The 20,365-nt window shown below is 41.1% G+C and overlaps 1 protein-coding gene across 2 annotated transcripts; it reads right to left on the bottom strand.

Annotated features, from left to right (window-relative positions):
* Positions 1-702: 702 nt before the first annotated feature.
* Positions 703-19,035, bottom strand: LOC109879230 (beta-centractin). Of its 2 annotated transcripts, XM_031819809.1 has the most exons (12): positions 18,874-19,020; positions 18,009-18,158; positions 16,210-16,274; positions 14,908-14,983; positions 14,600-14,725; positions 14,236-14,360; positions 13,801-14,017; positions 2,734-2,826; positions 2,432-2,606; positions 2,240-2,301; positions 2,042-2,082; positions 703-1,935 (listed from the first exon to the last, which is right to left on the bottom strand). In XM_031819809.1, exons 4-12 carry the CDS (start codon positions 14,953-14,955, stop codon positions 1,833-1,835), a joined length of 990 nt encoding a protein of 329 aa, XP_031675669.1. In that variant the 5' UTR covers positions 14,956-14,983; positions 16,210-16,274; positions 18,009-18,158; positions 18,874-19,020; the 3' UTR covers positions 703-1,832. The 2 variants fall into 2 exon arrangements, with proteins under 2 accessions (XP_031675669.1, XP_020327010.1); XM_020471421.2 differs by lacking the exon at positions 18,009-18,158 and having other exon boundaries at positions 18,874-19,035.
* Positions 19,036-20,365: the final 1,330 nt, after the last annotated feature.

The raw sequence follows: 20,365 nt of genomic DNA, 5'->3' as shown, positions 1-20,365 counted from the left end.
CTGAGCCTCATTTTGACTTGTTTTAAGGACATTACAACAAAGTTGGATCAGCCTGTAGTGTGGTTTTCCACTTTAATTTTGAGTGTGACTCCAAATCCAAACCTCCATGGGTTGATACATTTGATTTCCATTGATAATTGTTGTGATTTTGTTGTCAGCACATTCAACTATGTATAGAAAAAATGTATTTAATAATAATATTTCATTCAGATCTAGGATGTGTTATTTTACTGTTCCCTTTATTTTTTTGAGCAGTGTATAACATTCTATTTGTTGCAAGAATTTAGTATAATTTAAATTGAATAAAAACATTTCTGGCGTTGTTTTGTACATCGCAAATCTCCTTCCAACTATTTTGAAACCTCTTGTGGTTGTCCATTTTTTGGTCCTTAAATTAAACTAGCATACATTTTTATTTCGCACAATTTTCTTTTGCCAATTTTGGTATTTAGTGCAGGGCTGACGGACAAGTTCCATACGATCTCTAGAGCAGACATTGTCAGTATATTCATAATATTTGGTGTAACACACCCATGGTAGGTGGTAATTGGAATCCTTGGGACGTCATTACACTTAACCCTACCCCTAATTTAACCCTTTTTAAACCCGTTTTAAATTTCAACCTCAATGGCACAATGTCAGAGTTGGACACCCCAAGGATCCCCTTTTCCACACATAAAATAATCAAAGGTAGTGCAAATGTATATTATTTTGCCATTTTAATCAAAATCTTACATTGTATCAGCATTGCTAATGTATTCAGCATAATAAACAATCACATCCCAGCAGAGTGCACTCATTTATTGTAACTAAATTGACTAAATTAAAGTGCAAGAAACGCTCCAATGTACAACTCAATTAAAAAATATTATTTCAGCAATACTGTTATTAGTGTTAGTATTTGCCTCTAAGAGTTATGCCAGCAGGATATGGTCAAACTGTTACCCTTGAAACTAACACAATACATATTTTGATCTAAAATGAAGTCACTAATACCAATTCTGTTTAGCTTGCAAACATCTGCCAGAAAAAGCATGACAACCGACCCATTGTCATGTCACCTTCGGTCCAGTTTAAAAGTTTAGCAAACCATGCAGGTTTGGAACATGAATTCAATCAGAATATTCTCCATCAGCACAACACTGAAAGTGCTTTTAACTCATGTGGTCCACTAAAGATTTAATGTTTAATTCCCTAACAACATTGATTTAAATGGCACCAGGTGATAAACCGATCAAATATTTTCAATACAATTTACAACAACTTGGGTTTGAAAGTTGAGAAGACACTGATGGACTGTTGAAAGACGCTGATGGATATTCAGACAGTGGGAAATAAAGAACTTTATAACAAGAAGTTCTTAAGGTGTCTTTGCACACTGTTTAATGTGCCACAGTAACAAAACCCAAAAGGTAAAAACACATCTCTTAATTGAATCTATACATCAAAGTAAAGCAGAACGTTCCCCTTCATTGCCATTTAAGTTAAGGATTTTATGATCCATTTCATATGGGGCATAACAAATCGTAGAATAAATTAAAGAATTTGCTTAAATGTTAAAAATAAATAAAGTCCACAATATCAAGAGATGCAACTTAAAGCCTTGTCATTGGGACAGGTTCTGGGTCTGTCTGGTAATGGCTGCCCAACACTTTGCCAGTCCTGGCCAGTGTCCCTGTCATTTGGTGTGTGGAGGGGAGTCTGTAGAAGGCATGCCATAGGGAGCCATGAACTCTCCTTATCAAAGGGGTAATGGGGAAGGGGGTGTAGTTGAGTAGTTGGTGGACTTGAACCAGAGGTTTTTGGGCATAATAGGAGCACCGCCCACCTCTTCAAAAGGTCTTCCGATGGATGGCACGTGCTCGGTCTTCCTCATACTCCTTCTTTGACACCCACATCTTCTTGAAGGTGTCCAGTGACGCAAGGATGGAGCCCCTTCAAGCATGCAACAAGAGAGGATCATAACTCTGGAAACAGAGACTAATCTGTTTAAGTCTCTGGAAACAGAGACTAATCTGGCTGATCACATGATGTTACTTACCCTATCCACGTGGAGTAGAGTCGTTCTTGGGGTGCAGAGATCTAACAAAGAGTAACACGGGGAAATAAATGGACTGTGACACAGCGCAACTAGTTCAGAAATGGATGATAATTGTTGAACCAACATTAAACATTTAATACATTGAAATTGCTGCTCATACATATGTAAACGAGTCCCCAAGGTTAGGGCAGCAAATACCTTTATTTTCACATCTTTGGGTGCCAACTTCTTCACTTCACTTAACAATCGATCACCAAAACCTTAGGGAAAGAAAACATGTAAAACAAGGACAGATGAAGACAATTAGCCAATGCTTAAGGAGTGGAGTGAAACGTTTGTTGTTTGCCAGTCCTCAATATGTAATTGGCGGGAAAGAATTCTAATGAATACCTTTGAGGAGAGTGGAGCCCCCAGAGAGGACAATGTTGGAAAAGAGTGTACGTCGCAGGTCCATGTCTGACTTCTGAATGGCAAAAGCCAGAACCTCGTGTATTCCTTCACTCTCGTCCCCTATCAGGTCTGGACGGAAGAGAAGCTCTGGGGCTCGGAATCGAGCAGGGCCAATCTACACAGAGTATAACAAGCTGTCAATACTTTGGTATAAATACAAAAGTTTACGTGCCATGTCAAAATAGCAATATTGAACAACTTTCAGAACAATGCATGTTGCAAATGCATCTAAAATGACTCACATCCAATGTGCTGCCATCAGGAAGAGTGTACTGTGCCTTCTCCGTCTCCAAGGTTTCATCTTTCTGTGGGTTCAGAGATAGGTAGCATGCTCTCTGCAGAGGTAAACAAGATAAAAGTGACAGATGTCAAGGACAAAGGTTGAATCAACAATCTAAATAACAGGACTGACAGAGTGTCTTGTGAAGATTGTAGGGGTTGTCAAACAAGTTAGTCACAATTTTTGAATTTGGCCCTAATGGAAGATTTCTTCTAGAGGTCGACCGACTAATTAATTAACTTGAAATCGGCCATGGCTTCATAACAATCGGTAATCAGCTTTTTTGGACCTGATTACATTGCAATCCACGAGGAAACTGCGTGGCAAGCTGACCACATGTTATGCGAGTGCAGTGTCAAAAGGACCTTGTGGCTGCAAGGAGCCAAGGTAAGTTGCTAGATAGCATTAAACTTATAAAAAACAAATCTTCACAAAATCACTAGTTAACTACACATGGTTGATGATATTATTAGGTTAACTAGCTTGTTCTCTTGCATTCAGTGCAGAGTCAGGGTATATGCAACATTTGGGCCACACCTGGCTCGTTGCGAACTGTGAACTAATTTGCCAGAATTTTACATAATTATGACATAACATTGAAGGTTGTGCAATGTAACAGCACTATTTAGACTTAGGGTTGCCACCCGTTCAATAAAAAAGGAACGGCTCCGTATTTCACTGAAAGAATAAACGTTTTGTTTTCGAAATGATAGTTTCCAGACTTGACCACATTAATGGCTCGTATTTCTGTGTCTATATTATAATTAAGTCTATGATTTGATATTTGATAGAGCAGTCTGACTGAGCGGTGGTAGGCAGCAGCAGGCTCGTAAGCATTCATTCAAACAGCACTTTACTGACTTTGCCAGCAGCTCTTAGCAATGCTTGAGGCACATCACTGTTTATGACTTCAAGCCTATCAACTCCAGAGATTAGGCTGGCAATACTAAAGTGCCTATAAGAACATCCAATAGTCAAATAAATAGGAAATACAAATGGTAGTGAGAGAAATAGTTGACACGTCATAATTCCTATAACTACAACCTAAAACTTCTTAAAACCTCTTACAGCTACCCCCCTACTTTTTTCAATTTCCACCTGAAGACATACCCAAATCTAACTGCCTGTAGCTCAGGCCCAGGACCAAGGATATGAATATTCTTGGTTTCATTTGAAAGAAAACACTGAAGTTTGTGTAAATGTGAATTGAATGTAGGAGAATAACACAATAGATCTGGTTTAGATAATACAATGAAAAAAAACATGTGTTTTTGTCCTAAATGAACAAGACAAAACAAACATTCAGATAGGATGATGGGGACAATTTCAGTGAAAAACATAAGAGGGCAACAGTACTTGTGCAAAGTTTCAGAATGATAACTTCCAAAATGAGTGTGCTACATGACATTTATCATGAAGTCACCCAGGTGTCCCACACAAGTAGCCCAAATGTACCCAAGTGGCCAAATTGGTGAAGTTATACATTTTGAATGGAATAACTATACACAACATACCAAAATGTTATTTTAACACACCCCCTCCCCCCAGAAAAATTGAGAAAAAACATGAAAAAAAATATATACATTTACAAAATAACACTTTCAATATTTGGAAGACCCTCAGTCCTCTACACAATATTGTGCTGCTGATGCCAGGTGCCATAGCAGTCTCTTTCTGCTGTAAAGCAGAGGGTCACCAAGCATGTGGTGCAGGTGATGGGGGACTTCATTTAGCAAAGAACACGGCGACGCCTCCATGCTGTGCCCTTTTGGCCCTGAGGCACATCCATGCCTGCAGAAATACATTTGGGCAGATGAACACCACTTGTGGCAGGAGCTGGATGAACCAGCTTCAGTGGGGGATGGACACCTTGGCACTGGGGGCTCCCATTCGGAGTCAGTGTTACTGTGAAAGAAAATGTTCAGTTAGAATAGTTTCACATATCAGCCCTGTATCAACAGGTATAATAAACACATATGAGTACAGGGAACATAAGGTTGAATATATTATGACAGACCAGCTAGATCTGTCTATTTTATATTATGACATTTCAGCTAGATCTACTGTCTCTATTATATGATGACAGACCAGCTAGATCTACGGTCTCTATTATATGATGACAGACCAGCTAGATCTACTGTCTCTATTATATTACAACAGACCAGCTGTATCTACTGTCTCCATTTCACTTTGGCCATTGTTGTGGGCCTGCCCTCCCCTCAACAGCCTCAAATAGGCTATTTCATTTCACAAATAATATTTTCTACGGCATTGGCATGAGAAAAACTTACCAGTCCAAAACGATGTCCTTTCTGTTCAAAAAATATTCCTCCATTTGGGAATCGCTAAATGAATCGTCCTCCAACAATACCTGTCTCACTTACCCGATCAATTTCTTCTAAAATTGTGCGTACATCTGTATATCTAGACTTAGATTTAGCTTTCCCTGAGTTAGTCGCCATACTGATTGATATATAAACAGCTGAAGATGCTCTTTACCAAAACAATGCTGTACGTAACATGTGGCTCCTTCCGGTATGAATCTTCAATGGCGAATGAACCTCCTTACACCGGAGTTTACTACATGGGTTGGTCTTCCAACACATAAACAGCCACCAATTGTGCAAGTTCTCCCACTTAAAAAGATTAGAGGCCTGTAATTTTCATCATAGGTACACTTCGACTATGACAGACAAAATGAGAAGAAAAAAAATCCTGAAAATCACATTTTTATGAATCTATTTGCAAATTATGGAGGAAAATAAGTATTTTGGTCACCTACAAACAAGCACGATTTCTGGCTCTCACAGACCTGTAACAACTTCTTTAAGAGGCTCCTCTGTCCTCCACTCGTTACCTGTATTAATGGCACCTGTTTGAACTTGTTATCAGTATAAAAGACACCTGTCCACAACCTCAAACAGTCACACTCCAAACTCCACTATGGCCAAGACCAAAGAGTTGTCAAAGGACACCAGAAACAAAATTGTAGACGTGCACCAGGCTGGGAAGACTGAATCTGCAATAGGTAAGCAGCTTGGTTTGAAGAAATCAACTGTGGGAGCAATTATTAGGAAATGGAAGACATACAAGACCACTGATAATCTCCCTCGATCTGGGGCTCCACACAAGATCTCACCCCGTGGGGTCAAAATGATCACAAATCCCAGAACCACACGGGGGGACCTAGTGAATGACCTGCAGAGAGCTGGGACCAAAGTAACAAAGCCTACCATCAGTAACACACTACGCCGCCAGGGACTCAAATCCTGCAGTGCCAGACGTGTCCCACTGTTTAAGCCAGTACATGTCCAGGCCCGTCTGAAGTTTGCTAGAGAGCATTTGGATGATCCAGAAGATTGGGAGAATGTCATATGGGGTCAGATGAAACCAAAATAGAACTTTTTGGTAAAAACTCAACTCGTCGTGTTTGGAGGACAAAGAATGCTGAGTTGCATCCAAAGAACACCATACCTACTGTGAAGCATGGGGTTGGAAACATCATGCTTTGGGGCTGTTTTTCTGCTAAGGGACCAGGACGACTGATCCGTGTAAAGGAAAGAATGGGTCATGTATCGTGAGATTTTGAGTGAAAACCTCCTTCCATCAGCAAGGCCATTGAAGATGAAACGTGGCTGGGTCTTTCAGCATGACAATGATCCCAAACACACCGCCCGGGCAATGAAGGAGTGGTCCTGGAGTGGCCTAGCCAGTCTCCAGATCTCAACCCCATAGAAAATCTTTGGAGGGAGTTGAAAGTCCGTGTTGCCCAGCAACAGCCCCAAAACGTCACTGCTCTAGAGGAGATCTGCATGGAGGAATGGGCCAAAATACCAGCAACAGTGTGTGAAAACCTTGTGAAGACTTACAGAAAACGTTTGACCTCTGTCATTGCCAACAAAGGGTATATAACAAAGTATTGAGATAAACTTTTGTTATTGACCAAATACCTAGTTTCCACCATAATTTGCAAATGAATTCATTAAAAATCCTACGACGTGATTTTCTGGATTTCTTTTCTCATTTTTTCTGTCATAGTTGAGGTGTACCTATGATAAATTACAGGCCTCATCTTTTTAAGTGGGAGAACTTGCACAATTGGTGGCTGACTAAATACTTTTTTGCCCCACTATACATACACGCACGCTACCAATTAACTGATTTTTGCTTACTGTTTTGTATTGAATGTCTACAGTAGCCACAACAGCACTCTGTAGGGTAGCACCATCGTGTAGCCAAAAGACAGCTAGCTTCCGTCCTCCTCTGGGTACATGGACTTCAATACAAAACACAGGAGGCTCATGGCTCTCACCACCTTCCACAGACTTCCACAGTAATATTGACAACTTCCGGAAGAACGTCCTCCAACCTATCAGAGCTCTTGCAGTATGAACTGACATGTCCACCCAATGAAAGTACTGAAACAGTTTTGAACAAATTCATTTATTAAAAAATAAAGCAAAAGAGAACTTTCGTATTTTTCCCCACTTACTTAGCTAGCAAATGTAGCTAGCTAGCTGGTTTACCCTACTAAAACGCCAGTCTCAAAAAGAGTGATGCAAACTAAACAAAATCAAGATAAACATACCTGGATTTCTCCAATAGTAACTTGTTTGCAAATGTTGGACTAATCATTACACCCTAGACCAGCTAGATGCAGGCAAAAGTGTAGAAGGCGGTATTGAAATGTGTCACTGTCTGTCCATGTGTCACCTCAAATTTCTCTCGACCTGTGTGCAATTAAGTTGTAAACTTTAAATCATAGGCTAGGTTGTAGCAACCCTCATGATGGGTAAAGGAAAATTTACAGTATGTAGTAGACTAAACCTATAAATGTTAAATTGAACGGGGTAAATGGAATATGAATGACAATCATCCAATTTGCTGTAATAGAAATAAGGCCATGGTTACGAGAACAAATAATAATATAATCAACCCTCATCTTAAACTGCACCAACCGCCTCACACACACACACACCTTTAAGTACTGTTAAAACTTCAGGTATTCTCAATCAAATAAAATCAAGTTTATTCGTCACATACACAGATATGCAGATGTTATGACAGGTGCAGCGAAATACTTTTGTTTCTAGCTCAAAGTGCAGTAATTGTTTTGTACCAAGCAATACAAAATAAATAAATTATAAAATAGGAGTGAGGAATATAAATATACACGGAACAAAAATATAAGTGGAACATGGAAAGTGTTGGTCCCATGTTTCATGATCTGAAACAAAAGATCCCAGAAATGTTCAACACACAAAAAGCTTATTTCTCTAAAATATTGTGCACAAATATGTTAACTTCTCTGTTAGTGAGAATTTCTCTTTTGCCAAGACAATCCATCCACCTGACAGGTGTGGCATATCAAGAAGCTGAGTAAACAGCATGATCATTACAAAGGAGCACCTTGTGCATTCTTCCGAAGGCATTGAGGAGCACATCACATCAATAAGTGCATCGATGACCATACCCCAACCAGAAACCATGGATCACAGGCAACATCTGCACTGAGCTAAAGGGTAGAGCTGCCACTTTCAAGGAGCGGGACTCTAAACCGGACGTTTATAAGAAATCCCGCTACGCCCTCTGACGAACCATCAAAACAGGCAAAGCGTTGGCCTGGGGGTAGGTTTATGACAGTCATAAATACCTCTTCCCCTCTTTTTCCTCTCTCTACCCTACTGATGTGACATTTGAAAACCCCTTGGTTTTCAGAATAGAGATTACGGGAACATCAGAAGGTGGGGGGAAATGAACTATATTCTGGTAATCCGACCAATTGAACATATGTGGTGGTACTTAATGAATATGATGTCAGTTCGGTTGTCATCTGAGAAATTCTCATCGATGATATGATGATAAACTAACGTGGAAAGTCTACACAGAGTTATCGGATTCACATGGAATTGTTGTTCAATTTAAATGTTTGAATATAAAATTATTGGTGGATGTCATTCGAAAACATAATGTTAACTTTCACTGCTATGCGGATGAAAACACAGCTGTACATTTCAATGAAACATGGTGAAGCCCCAAAATTGCCCTCGCTGGAAGCATGTGTTTCAGACATAAGGAAGTGGATGGCTGCAAACTTTCCACTTTTAAACTCGGACAAAACAGAGATGCTTGTTCTAGGTCCCAAGAAACAAAGAGATCTTCTGTTGAATCTGACAATTAATCTTAATGGTTGTACAGTCGTCTCAAATAATACTGTGAAGGACCTCGGCATTACTCTGGACCCTGATCTCTCTTTTGACAAACATATCAAGACTGTTTCAAGGACAGCTTTTTTCTATCTACGTAACAGAAATCTGAAACTTTCTGTCCAAAAATTATGCAGAAAAATGTATCCATGCTTTTGTTACTTCTAGGTTAGACTACTGCAATGCTCTACTTTCCAGCTACCCGGATAAAGCACTAAATAAACTCCAGTTAGTGCTAAATACGGCTGGTAGAATCCTGACTAGAAGCAAAAAATGTGATCATATTACTCCAGTGCTAGCCTCCCTACACTGGCTTCCTGTCAAGGCAAGGACTGATTAAGGTTTTACTGCTAACCTACAAAGCATTACATGGGCTTGCTCCTACCTATCTCTCTGATTTGGTACTGCCGTACATACCTACACGTGCGTTACGGTCACAAGACGCAGGCCTCCTAATTGTCCCTAGAATTTCTAAGCAAACAGCTGGAGGCAAGACTTTTTCCTATAGAGCTCCATTTTTATGGAATGGTCCGCCTACCCATGTGAGAGACGCAAACTCGGTCTCAACTTTTAAGTCTTTACTGAAGACTCATCTCTTCAGTGGGTCATATGATTGAGTGTAGTCTGGCCCAGGAGTGTGAAGGTGAACGGAAAGGCGCTGGAGCAACGAACCGCCCTTGCTGTCTCTGCCTGGCCGGTTCCCCTCTTTCCACTGGGATTCTCTGCCTCTAACCCTATTACAGGGGCTGAGTCACTGGCTTACTGGTGTTCTTTCATGCCGTCCCTAGGAGGGGTGCGTCACTTGAGTGGGTTGAGTCACTGATGTGATCTTCTTGTCTGGGTTGGCGCCCCCCCTTGGGTTGTGCCGTGGCGGAGATCTTTGTGGGCTATACTCGGCCTCGTCTCAGGATGGTAAGTTGGTGGTTGAAGATATCCCTCTAGGGGTGTGGGGGCTGTGCTTTGGCAAAGTGGGTGGGCTTATATCCTTCCTGTTTGGCCCTGTCCGGGGGTATCATCAGATGGGGCCACAGTGTCTCCTGACCCCTCCTGTCTCAGCCTCCAGTATTTATGCTGCAGTAGTTTGTGTCGGGGGGCTAGGGTCAGTTTGTTATATCTGGAGTACTTCTCCCGTCTTATCCAGTGTCCTGTGTGAATTTAAGTATGCTCTCTCTAATTCTCTTTCTTTCTCTCGGAGGACCTGAGCCCTAGGATCATGCCTCAGGACAACCTGGCATGATGACTCCTTGCTGTCCCCAGTCCACCTGGCCGTGCTACTGCTCCAGTTTCAACTGTTCTGCCTGCAGCTATGGAATCCTGACCTGTTCACCGGAAGTGCTACCTGTCCCAGACCTATTATTTGACCATGCTGGTCATTTGTGAACATTTGAACATCTTGGCCATGTTTTGTTATAATCTCCAACCCGCACAGCCAGAAGAGGACTGGCCACCCCTCATAGCCTGGTTCCTCTCCAAGTTTCTTCCTAGGTTTTGGCCTTTCTAGGGAGTTTTTCCTAGCCAACGTGCTTCAACACCTGCATTGCTTGCTGTTTGGGGTTTTAGGCTGGGATTCTGTACAGCACTTTGAGATAACAGCTGATGTATGAAGGGCTATATAAATAAATTTGATATCAGAGGAAGGCCCCAAAAAATTGCCAAAGACTCTAGCCACCCTAGTCATGGCCGATCCTTCTCTGCTACCGCACGACAAGCGGTACCGGAGCGTCAAGTCTAGATCCAAAAGGCTTCTTAACAGCTTCTACCCCCAAGCCATAAGACTCCTGAACAGTAAATCAAATGGCTACCCCGATTATTTGAATTGACCCCCCCCACCCCCCATTTTCTTTTTTTACAGCTGCTACTCTGTTTAATATCTATGCAGTCTCTTTACCTCAACCTACATGTACAGTACCAGTCAAAAGTTGGTATACACCTATGCATTCAAGGGTTTTTCTTTATTTTCACTATTTTCTACATTGTAGAATAATAGTGAAGTCATCAAAACACAAACATAATCATGTAGTAACCCCCCAAAAAGTGTTAAACATATCAAAATATATTTTAGATTCGAAAAAGTAGCCACCCTTTGCCTTGACAGCTTTGCACCCTCTTGGCATTCTCTCAACCAGCTTCACCTTGAATGCTTTTCCAACAGTCTTGAAGGAGTTCCCACATATGCTGAGCACTTGTTGGCTGCTTTCCCTTCACTCTGCGGTCCAACTCATCCCAAACCATCTCAATTGGGTTGAGGTCAGGTGATTGTGGAGGCCAGGTCATCTGATGCAGCACTCCATCTCTCCTCCTTGGTCAAATAGCCCTTACACAGCCTGGAGGTGTGTTGGGTCATTGTCCTGTGGAAAAACAACTGATAGTCTCACAAAGCCTGAAATAGATGGGATGGTGTATTGCTGGTGAATGCTGTGGTAGCCATGCTGGTTAAGAGTGCCTTGAATTCTAAATAAATCACAGACAGTGTCACCAGCAAAGCACCCCCACACATCCTCTTCCATGCTTCACAGTGGGAACCACACATCCAGAGATCATCCGTTCGCCTACTCTGCGTCTCACAAATACACGGCAGTTGGAAGTAAAAATCACACCTTTGGATTCAGACCAAAAGGACAATTTCACACGGTCTAATGTCCATTGATCGTGTTTTTGGCCCAAGTAAGTCTTCTTATTGGTGTCCTTTAGTAGTAGTGGTTTCTTTGCAGAATTTCGACCATGATGGCCTGATTTACTCTGAACAGTTGATGTTGAGATGTGTCTGTTACTTTAACTTTGTGAAGCATTTATTTTGCCTGCCATTTCTGAGGCTGGTAACTCTAATGAACTTATCCTCTGCAGCAGAGGTAACTCTGGGTCTTCCATTCATGTGGCGGTCCTCATGAGAGCCAGTTTCATCATAGCGCTTGATGGTTTTTGCGACTGTACTTGAAGAAACTTTCAAAGTTCTTGAAATGTTCCATATCGACTGACCTTCATGTCTTAAAGTAATGATGGACTGTCATTTCTCTTTGCTTATTTGAGGTGTTCTTGCTATAATATGGACTTGGTCTTTTACCAAATAGCGCTATCTTCTGTATACCACCCCTACCGTGTCACAACACAACTGATTGGCTCAAACGCATTAAGGAAAGAAATTCCACTATTTAACTTTTAACAAGGCACACCTGTTAATTGAGATGCCTTCTAGGTGACTACCTCATGAAGCTGGTTGAGAGAATGCCAAGAGTGTACAAAGCTGTCATCAAAGCAAAAGGGTGGCTATTTGAAGAATCTCAAATATATTTTGATTTGTTTAACATATGATTCCATATGTGTCATTTCATAGTTTTGATGTCTTCACTATTATTGTACAATGTAGAAAATAAAACCACCCGAGGGCCAAATTCGGCCGGCAGTTAGGGAACCCTATTCTAGATTGTAGCGGGGTGAACAGGCCGTGGCTTAGGTGGGTAAGCTCCTTGATCTTCCTGTGACACAGAGAGCTGTAGATGTCCTGAAGGGCAGGCAGTGTGCCCCCAGTGATGAGTTGGGCTGACCTCACCACCCTCTGGAGAGCCCTGTGGTTGAGGACGGTGCAATTGCAGTACCAGGCTGTGATACAGCCCAACAGGATGGTGCAGCTGTAGAGGTTTGAGGGTCTTAAAGGTCAGGCCAAATTTCTTCAGCCTCCTGAGATTGAAAAGGTGCTGAACTTAAGGGACAATTCAAGGTTGTGTGCACACGGAGAAACTTTAAGCTTTTGACCTTCTCCATTGCGGCCCAGTCAATGTGGAAGGGGACGTGCTCTCTCTGCTGTTTCCTGTCATCCACAATCAGCTCCTTCGTTTCATTGACCTTGAGGGAGAGGTTATTTCCTGGCACAACTCCACCAGGGATCTCACCTCCTCCATGTAGGCTGTCTCGTCATTGTTGGTAATTAAGCCTACCACGGTTGTGTCGTTGAGTTGATCATTCAGTATGAGACGAGCGTGGCCACGCAGACATGGGTGAACAGGAGGGAGTGTCTGTCTGCCCCAGGTCCGTGTTTCATAGCAAGTGAGTCATACTACAAGACAGGTCGTGGGAGACAATGCTCGGAAATTGATTTTAAATATTGACAAGTGGCAGTTGGGACGTTGAGTGCGCATTGTCAACATGCTCATTTTGGCCAAAACACTTGCAGACTCGAGTGTTGACTATCGAACACAACAGCAAGTGGTTCTCGATAAAGGGGTTAAGGGCCAAGTGTTCGGTTTGAGATTCAGCCCTCTCACTCACACCACTCTTGCATATGCAGCCTACCTTTGAAGCATCTTTTCGAGTAGCATATTCCTCTTCAGTTCTTCCTGTGCCATCCACATATGTGCATTGGTCAAGTTATCAGGTTGCTAGCTAGCAAGGTAACATGACTAGCTAGCTAAACAATGTTTGTTATCAAACCAAAAAAATAGCAGCTCAGGAGTAGTTTAAAACGGCCCATGATATGCACATGAATCTGGGGCAGAAAAAAATAAAAATAGCTCCGGTAATATTGGGAGTAACTTTTACATCATTTTGGTTAGAGGCATAGCAACATAAAGGCGCAAGCATCAACTGTACCATCTTTGCTGTAGCCGTGTTTTCCCTTAAAAAGATCTGTGTGGAAACAGATGCACTTAAAACTTCTAGCGTGGTGACGAAATGGACTCGCAATGAATGGAAGAAAAAAAATGTACGCCGATAAATATGTCACGCGTTATTAACACATCAACTTTGACAGCTCAGAAGATTAAAACTATTCGACTAGAATTGTCACATTTTACCCCATCAAAAACGTAACACAATCTCCCCATCCATACCTCTTTGATAGTCCGCACAACCTCAAACTCAGCTGAAGTGTGGAAGTCATAGCCTTCCTTGCGCAGTAGCAGGCGTAGGTAGCGTGAGACATCCCGCCCAGCAATGTCCACCCGCATGATAGAGTGAGGGATGGCAAAGCCCTCATAGATGGGCACAGCATGGGTTACCCCATCACCAGCATCCAGCACCACTCCTGTTGTCCGCCCTGTGGCATATCTGCAATATCCAAAGAGATATTCAAAACTGTTCCACTGTTTATGCTAATGATTATTACATCATTTTCATCTCTCTACAGTTATTAATGCATTATACATGCCATATTAGCCTGGATTTTCAACCTCTGGAGAATTAATTTTGTAATGTTCTGGTATGTCCAACATTACCCTGGCAAACAAGAGCCAAGATAGCTAGCTACAGAGGACAGACAAACTTACAAGCTTAATACTGCCTGCATGGAGATGAAGAGCGCTGGTACATTGAAGGTCTCAAAGAACACCTCTGCTGCACGCTCACGGTTTTTACTTGGGTTTAAGGGGGCCTCTGTTAAAAGCACAGGATGCTAAAGAACATTAGGAGAGATGGAAAAGAAAGTCAATGCAGTTAAACAGTTAAAAACAAAACCCCACATTAATATTCACCTTTCAAGAAACCCTGAGAAAAAAAATTATAAAATCAAATGTTATTTGTTTCGTACGCCAAATACAACAGGTGTAGACCATACAGTGAAATGCTTAGTTACGTCTCATGATCGAATTAAAAGTACCCAGAATGTGTGTCATAGAAACCAGAAAAAAATACCTCTTCAGAGAAGGTCTGTAGTTGCTCCTTAGAGTACACATATTGCCAGATGCGCTCCATGTCATTCCAGTCCTTAACAATACCATGCTCCATAGGGTACCGCACAGACAGAAGTCCCCTGTGTTCCTACAACCACATGGAGATCAACAGGTGTTGGGAATAATGGCCATAACTATATTATTGTATAAAAATACAGCTTCAGTGTCACAACGGCCTAAATATAAGCATACACCACGAAGCCCATTAGCCTACATTGTGAGTTACACAATAGGGCCGTGGGCATCGGTCTTAGAAACCACTGTAGATACCTCTGCTTTTGGGCCAATGAAGAGATCTCCCTCCAGCGCACCTGCCATCACCCGAACATGCTTTGGACGACCCACACTAAAAGGTAAAGACATGGATTATATTACATACTTTAATTTAATCAAAGCATTTCAGTAAAATACATTACAGTGCCTTGAGAAAATATGAATACCCCTTGACTTATTCTCAAGTCTTGCCATAGATTTTCAATCAGATTTAATACACTGTCTTCTTGGTAAGCAACTCCAGTGGGGATGTGGCCTTGTGTTTGAGGTTATTGTGCTGCTGTATGGTGAATTCATCTCCTAGTGTCTGGTGGAAAGCAGACCAGGTTTTCCTCTAGGATTTTGGCACTGTTTTTTATCCTGAAAAACTCCCGTCTTTAACGATTACAAGCATAACCATAATATGACGCAGCCATCACTATGCATCACTAAATGTTGTATTGGATTTGCCCCAAACATAACACTGCCACATTCTTTGCAGTAAAACTTTAGTGCCTTGTTGCAAACAGGATGCATGTTTTTAATTATTTTTATTCTGTACAGGCTTCCTTTTCTTTCAATTAGGCTAGTTTTGTGGAGTAACTACAATGTTGTTGAGCCATCTTCAGTTCTCCTACCACAGCTATGAAACTAACTGTTTTAAAAAGTCACCATTGGCCTCATGGTGAGATGTCTGGCAACTGAGTTGGGAAGGACGCCTGTATCTTTGTAGGTGACTGGGTGTATTGATACACCATCTAAAGTGTAATTTATAACTTCACCATGCTCAAAGACATTCAACGTCCAATTTTACCAATAGGTGGCCTTCTTTGCAAGGCACAGGGAAACCTCCCTGGTCTTTGCGGTTGAATCTGTGTTTGAAATTCACTACTCGACTGAGGGACATTACAGATAATTGTATGTGTGGTACAGAGATGAGGTAGTCATTCAAAAATCATGTTAAACACTATTATTGCACACAGAGTCCATGCAACTTCGTGTATTATGGGACTTGTTAAAACAATTTTACTCCTGAACTTACTTAGGCTTGACATAACAAAGGGGTTGAATACTTGACTCAAGATATTTCAGCTTTCATTTTAAAATGAATTTGTAAAAATTTCTAAAAACATAATTCCACTTTGACATTAGGGTGAATTTATTGTAGGTAAGCCCAAAAGACAAAAAAAATATACGTTTAATCAATTTTAAATTCAGGCTGTAACAATATGTGGAAAAAGTCAGATGTGAATACTTTCTGAAGGCACTGTAGGTATTTAATATTATAGCGTTGAGATGGCTGAAGGTGTGTGATCTTACTAGTTTGGAAAGCAGTATTTGGGGATCTGGTCTCCTGCAAAACCAGCTTTAACAACACCAGAGCCCTGAAAGAGAAAGTAAGAAAATCCAAATGTGGCCCCTTGCAAGCTAGCTACATAAAATAACTAATTTATTATAGAGGCCGAGGGTGGCTCTGACACCATCTGTTCATCTTGTTTGTATAGTGATGTCATGAGACAGTGCTGAGGGGGAAACACCAGCATGCAGGAATCCTATAAACTACTGTATCAGACCCCAATATCAGAAGTAAAAAATATAATTTTCCTTGTTGTTCATCACAATTATTGTACTCTAATGCTTGAATACGGTCAGTAACACAATGATGCACAAGTAAATTAAGCTTTCTTTAATTTCCCAATGATGCTGATTTCAAGTAGCCTGAAGCGGAAACTGATAATCTAACCTAGATGAGCTAATTATCCACCCAAGATGAACTAATTTCCTCATTCATGTCCCTTCTTTCATTGCTTACGTCTTAATTATAGCTGGCTAGATAGCTAGCTCACCCTGACAAGCAAGATAATAGCGAATGTTTGACTGTGAGCTTTCCCTAGTTAGCATAGGGATGAGGATGGGTCGGGGATGCAACCGTCCATTAGCTAACTGTTAGTTATAGGTTAGCTTGGTTACCACCCACATTCCCTACTGCTATAGTAGATTTTAGCTAGCAAGACTAAATTACTGACTGATGAGCAAAACTAGTCTGAGGCTTCAGCAAATATTTCTCTCTCTGGCTTTAGCTAATTTACCTCATCTACACAGAACAAAAATATAAACGCAACAATTGTTGGTCCCATGTTTCATGAGCTGAAATAAAAGACCCCAGAAATGTTCCATATGCACAAAAAAACTAATTTTGCTTACAATTGCAACAAATTTGTTTACATCCCTGTCAGTGAGAATTTCTAATTTGCCGAGATAATTCATCCACCTGACATGTGTGGCATATCAAGAAGCTGATTAAACAGAATGATCATTGCATATGTAGGTGCACCTTGTGCTGGGGACAATAAAAGGCCACTAAAATGTAGAGTAGTCACACAACACAATGTTACAAATGTTTCAAGTTTTGAGTGAGGATGCAATTGGCATGCTGACTGCAGGAATGTCCACCAGAGCTGTTGCCAGATAATTCAACGTTAATTTCTCTACCACAAGCTTTCTCTAACGTAATTTTAGAGAATTTTCAGTATGTCCAACCGGCCTCACAACCACGTGTAACCACGCCAGCCCAGGGCCTCCACATCCAGCTTCTTAAACTGCGAGATCGTCTTGAGACCAGCCACCCGGACAGCTGATGAAACTGTGGGTTTGCACAACCTAAGGGAAGCTCATCGTCCTCACAAGGGTCTTGTCCTGAATGCAGTTTGGCATTGTGACTGACTTCGGTGGGCAAATGCTCACCTTCGACTGTTACTGGCATGCTGGAGAAGTGTGCTCTTAGCAGATTAATCGTAGTTTCAACTGTACCGGGCAGATGGCAGAGTGTATGGCATCGTGTGGGCGAGCGGTTTGCGGATGTCAACATTGTGAACAGAGTGCCCCATGGTGGCGTTGGGGTTATGGTATGGGCAGACAAACTACGGACAATGAATACGATTGCATTTTCTCGACAGCAATATACCGTGACGAGATCCTGAGGCCCATTGTTGTGCCATTCATCTGCCGCCATCACCTCATGTTTCAGCCTGATAATGCTTGGCCCCATGTCGTAAGGATCTGTACACAATTGCTGGAAGCTGAAAATGTCCCAGTTCTTCCATGGCCTGCATACTCACCAAACATGTCACCCATTGAGCAAGTTTGGCATGCTCTGGATCGATATGTACAACAGCTTGCTCCAGTTCCCGCCAATATCCAGAAACTTCATTCAGCCATTGTAGAGGAGTGGGACAACATTCCACAGGCCACAAACAGCCTGATCAACTCTGCGAAGGAGATGTGTTGCTTAGGCAAACGGTGGTCACACCAGATACTGACAGGTATTCTAATCCACACCCCTATTTTTCTGTTTTGTTTAAGGTATCTGTGACAAACAGATGCAAATCTGTATTCCAAGTAATGTGAAATCCATAGATTAGGGTCTACTGAATTTATTTCAATTGACTGATTTTCTTATATGCACTAACTCAGTAAAATCTTTGAAATTGTTGCATGTTACGTTTATATTTATTTAACTAGCAAATGAAATTGTTTGCAAAAGATAACCGTGTTTTCCCCTACTAACACTGACTTTGCTGATACTAACGTTAGTTTATTGAGGTAAATGTAGCTACTTAGCTAAATTATAGTACTACAGTAGCTATATGACTGAAATATGTGGTTGTCCCACCCATCCACTAAAACCCACCTGGCTAGCTTTAGTTATCTAATGAATGGACTAATTGTAGCGGTGGCTACATCGTTCGGGATTAAGAGTACGGATAATATAACTAGCCATTTGATAAGAGCATCTGCTAAATCACTAAAATGTCAATGTAACGTTAGCTAGTGTACGTTAAACAGCTTGCTAGCTAGTTAACGGGTATAAACAAGACAGCAACCACATTGAACCGCAGACTAACGTTAGCGAGTGATGCATTTATTTTTTACTAAGGTCAGTTACAAATTATGTTTGCGAGCTAGCTAACGTTAACCACTTACATTATCAATCACCACAGGCTGATTTGCTATTATATCGTAGGACTCCATGGTGATACAACGAGCTATCCACTCTTTATTGAATCCTGTTTTCCTAGCTAGACCGTAATATCGTCTGTTGGTGGAAAAGCGCAACGCTGAAGAAAGAACATGTACGTATAGAGCTTCTCAACTATAATAGCTAATCGACGTACAGTCGAAGACTACGTACAGCCCCATAAGCCAATCGCAAGCCATTGCAAGTGAAACGTTGACGTTGACGTTGACGCTACAAAGGAACGTACGGCCACAACGTTGCAAAACTTTGAAAAACATTTTTGGTCTGAGTAACTTCTTTTAGATAGACTGTGACCAGACGTTCTTATTATTATACACTTCAAAATATTAAAGGAAGGTCAGCTCTTTGTACATCACGTTACTAGAATTTATGTTAATAGATTAGTTAGGCCTAACTCAAAATGTAAATGTGTTCAAACCATGCAATTACCAGTTATGACTGACACAATAACATTTTTATTTTATCTGATATCTCCATACAAATTGAAAAAAATCTGTGACAAATCTGCAAAAACGTATGTTTCGATTAGGCTACAGCACCACCAGATGGCACTGAAATAACGTGGAATGTGGGACTTTACAATTAGGATAGTGTCTTCCCACAGTTACTGTAGAGTGCCATTCTTTCTTCTGGCAACATAAGCAAGACTACAAATGGGATGTTTCACTTTTCTTACTTGCAGATGTATCATTCAGGCCACTATGTTGTCAAACAATATAAGCCTACTTTGAGAATTTAGAGGATAGTATTAAGAACTGTAAGAAACATTAGCTAAAACAGGCTATATTAAGAATCTAAATGGCATTGGTTATGCTCTTTTAGTCTGACTGACAGATTCAATTTACTTTACATAAGTTATTATTTCTACTCTCCACATTTTGCATGGACCAATGCACTCGACCTGCTTTTCCTTTCAACCACTTCATGTAAAAAGGAATGAGATGGATCTAATTTTCTCTGTGATTATACAGCCAGCCACCAGAGCAGTTAGTACAGTAAGAGAGAGTATCTGTATCCTTTGGTGGGCACCCTATCACTAATGAGATGTCTGCTAAACCAATCTCAAGACTTTCACACAGACAGAAATGTCCTTGTCTGAAACTTCTTTCTTCATGTTATGGTGTTTTAACACCATCTACAGTGGGAGAATGTAACCTCGTCTCGATGACACTACCAACAATGTGTAAATTAACCTTGGCCTAGAGATAATTGTTTTCCCCCAGAACGCTTTGTAACAATTTTACTTTACCACCCACCTTGAGAGGTGGCATGCCCCTAATGATTTATGAAAGGGTACCGGTGTCCAGATCTAACTTTCAATTAATCACTAGTAAAACATGCTATCTTCTAAATGTTTTATCCTACAAATTGATAACATTACAGGAGGATGATCTTCTGCCCTCTGATAACTTTGTCAAGTCTTCAAGCTCAACAGAG

The sequence above is a fragment of the Oncorhynchus kisutch genome, linkage group LG3, assembly GCF_002021735.2.
Source record: "Oncorhynchus kisutch isolate 150728-3 linkage group LG3, Okis_V2, whole genome shotgun sequence".
Taxonomy (NCBI): Eukaryota; Metazoa; Chordata; class Actinopteri; order Salmoniformes; family Salmonidae; genus Oncorhynchus; species Oncorhynchus kisutch.
This window is presented reverse-complemented; position numbering and strand designations above follow the sequence as displayed.

Coding starts and splice junctions, on each gene's coding strand:
- LOC109879230 (XM_020471421.2), bottom strand. CDS start 18,921: ATGGAGTCCTACGATATAATAGCAAATCAGCCTGTGGTGATTGATAAT. Junction 2,827..13,800: donor TTGTGCGGACTATCAAAGAG/GTATGGATGGGG, acceptor TTACCTCTGCAG/AGAGCATGCTACCTATCTCT. Junction 2,302..2,431: donor GGGCTCCACTCTCCTCAAAG/GTATTCATTAGA, acceptor TCTTTCCCTAAG/GTTTTGGTGATCGATTGTTA.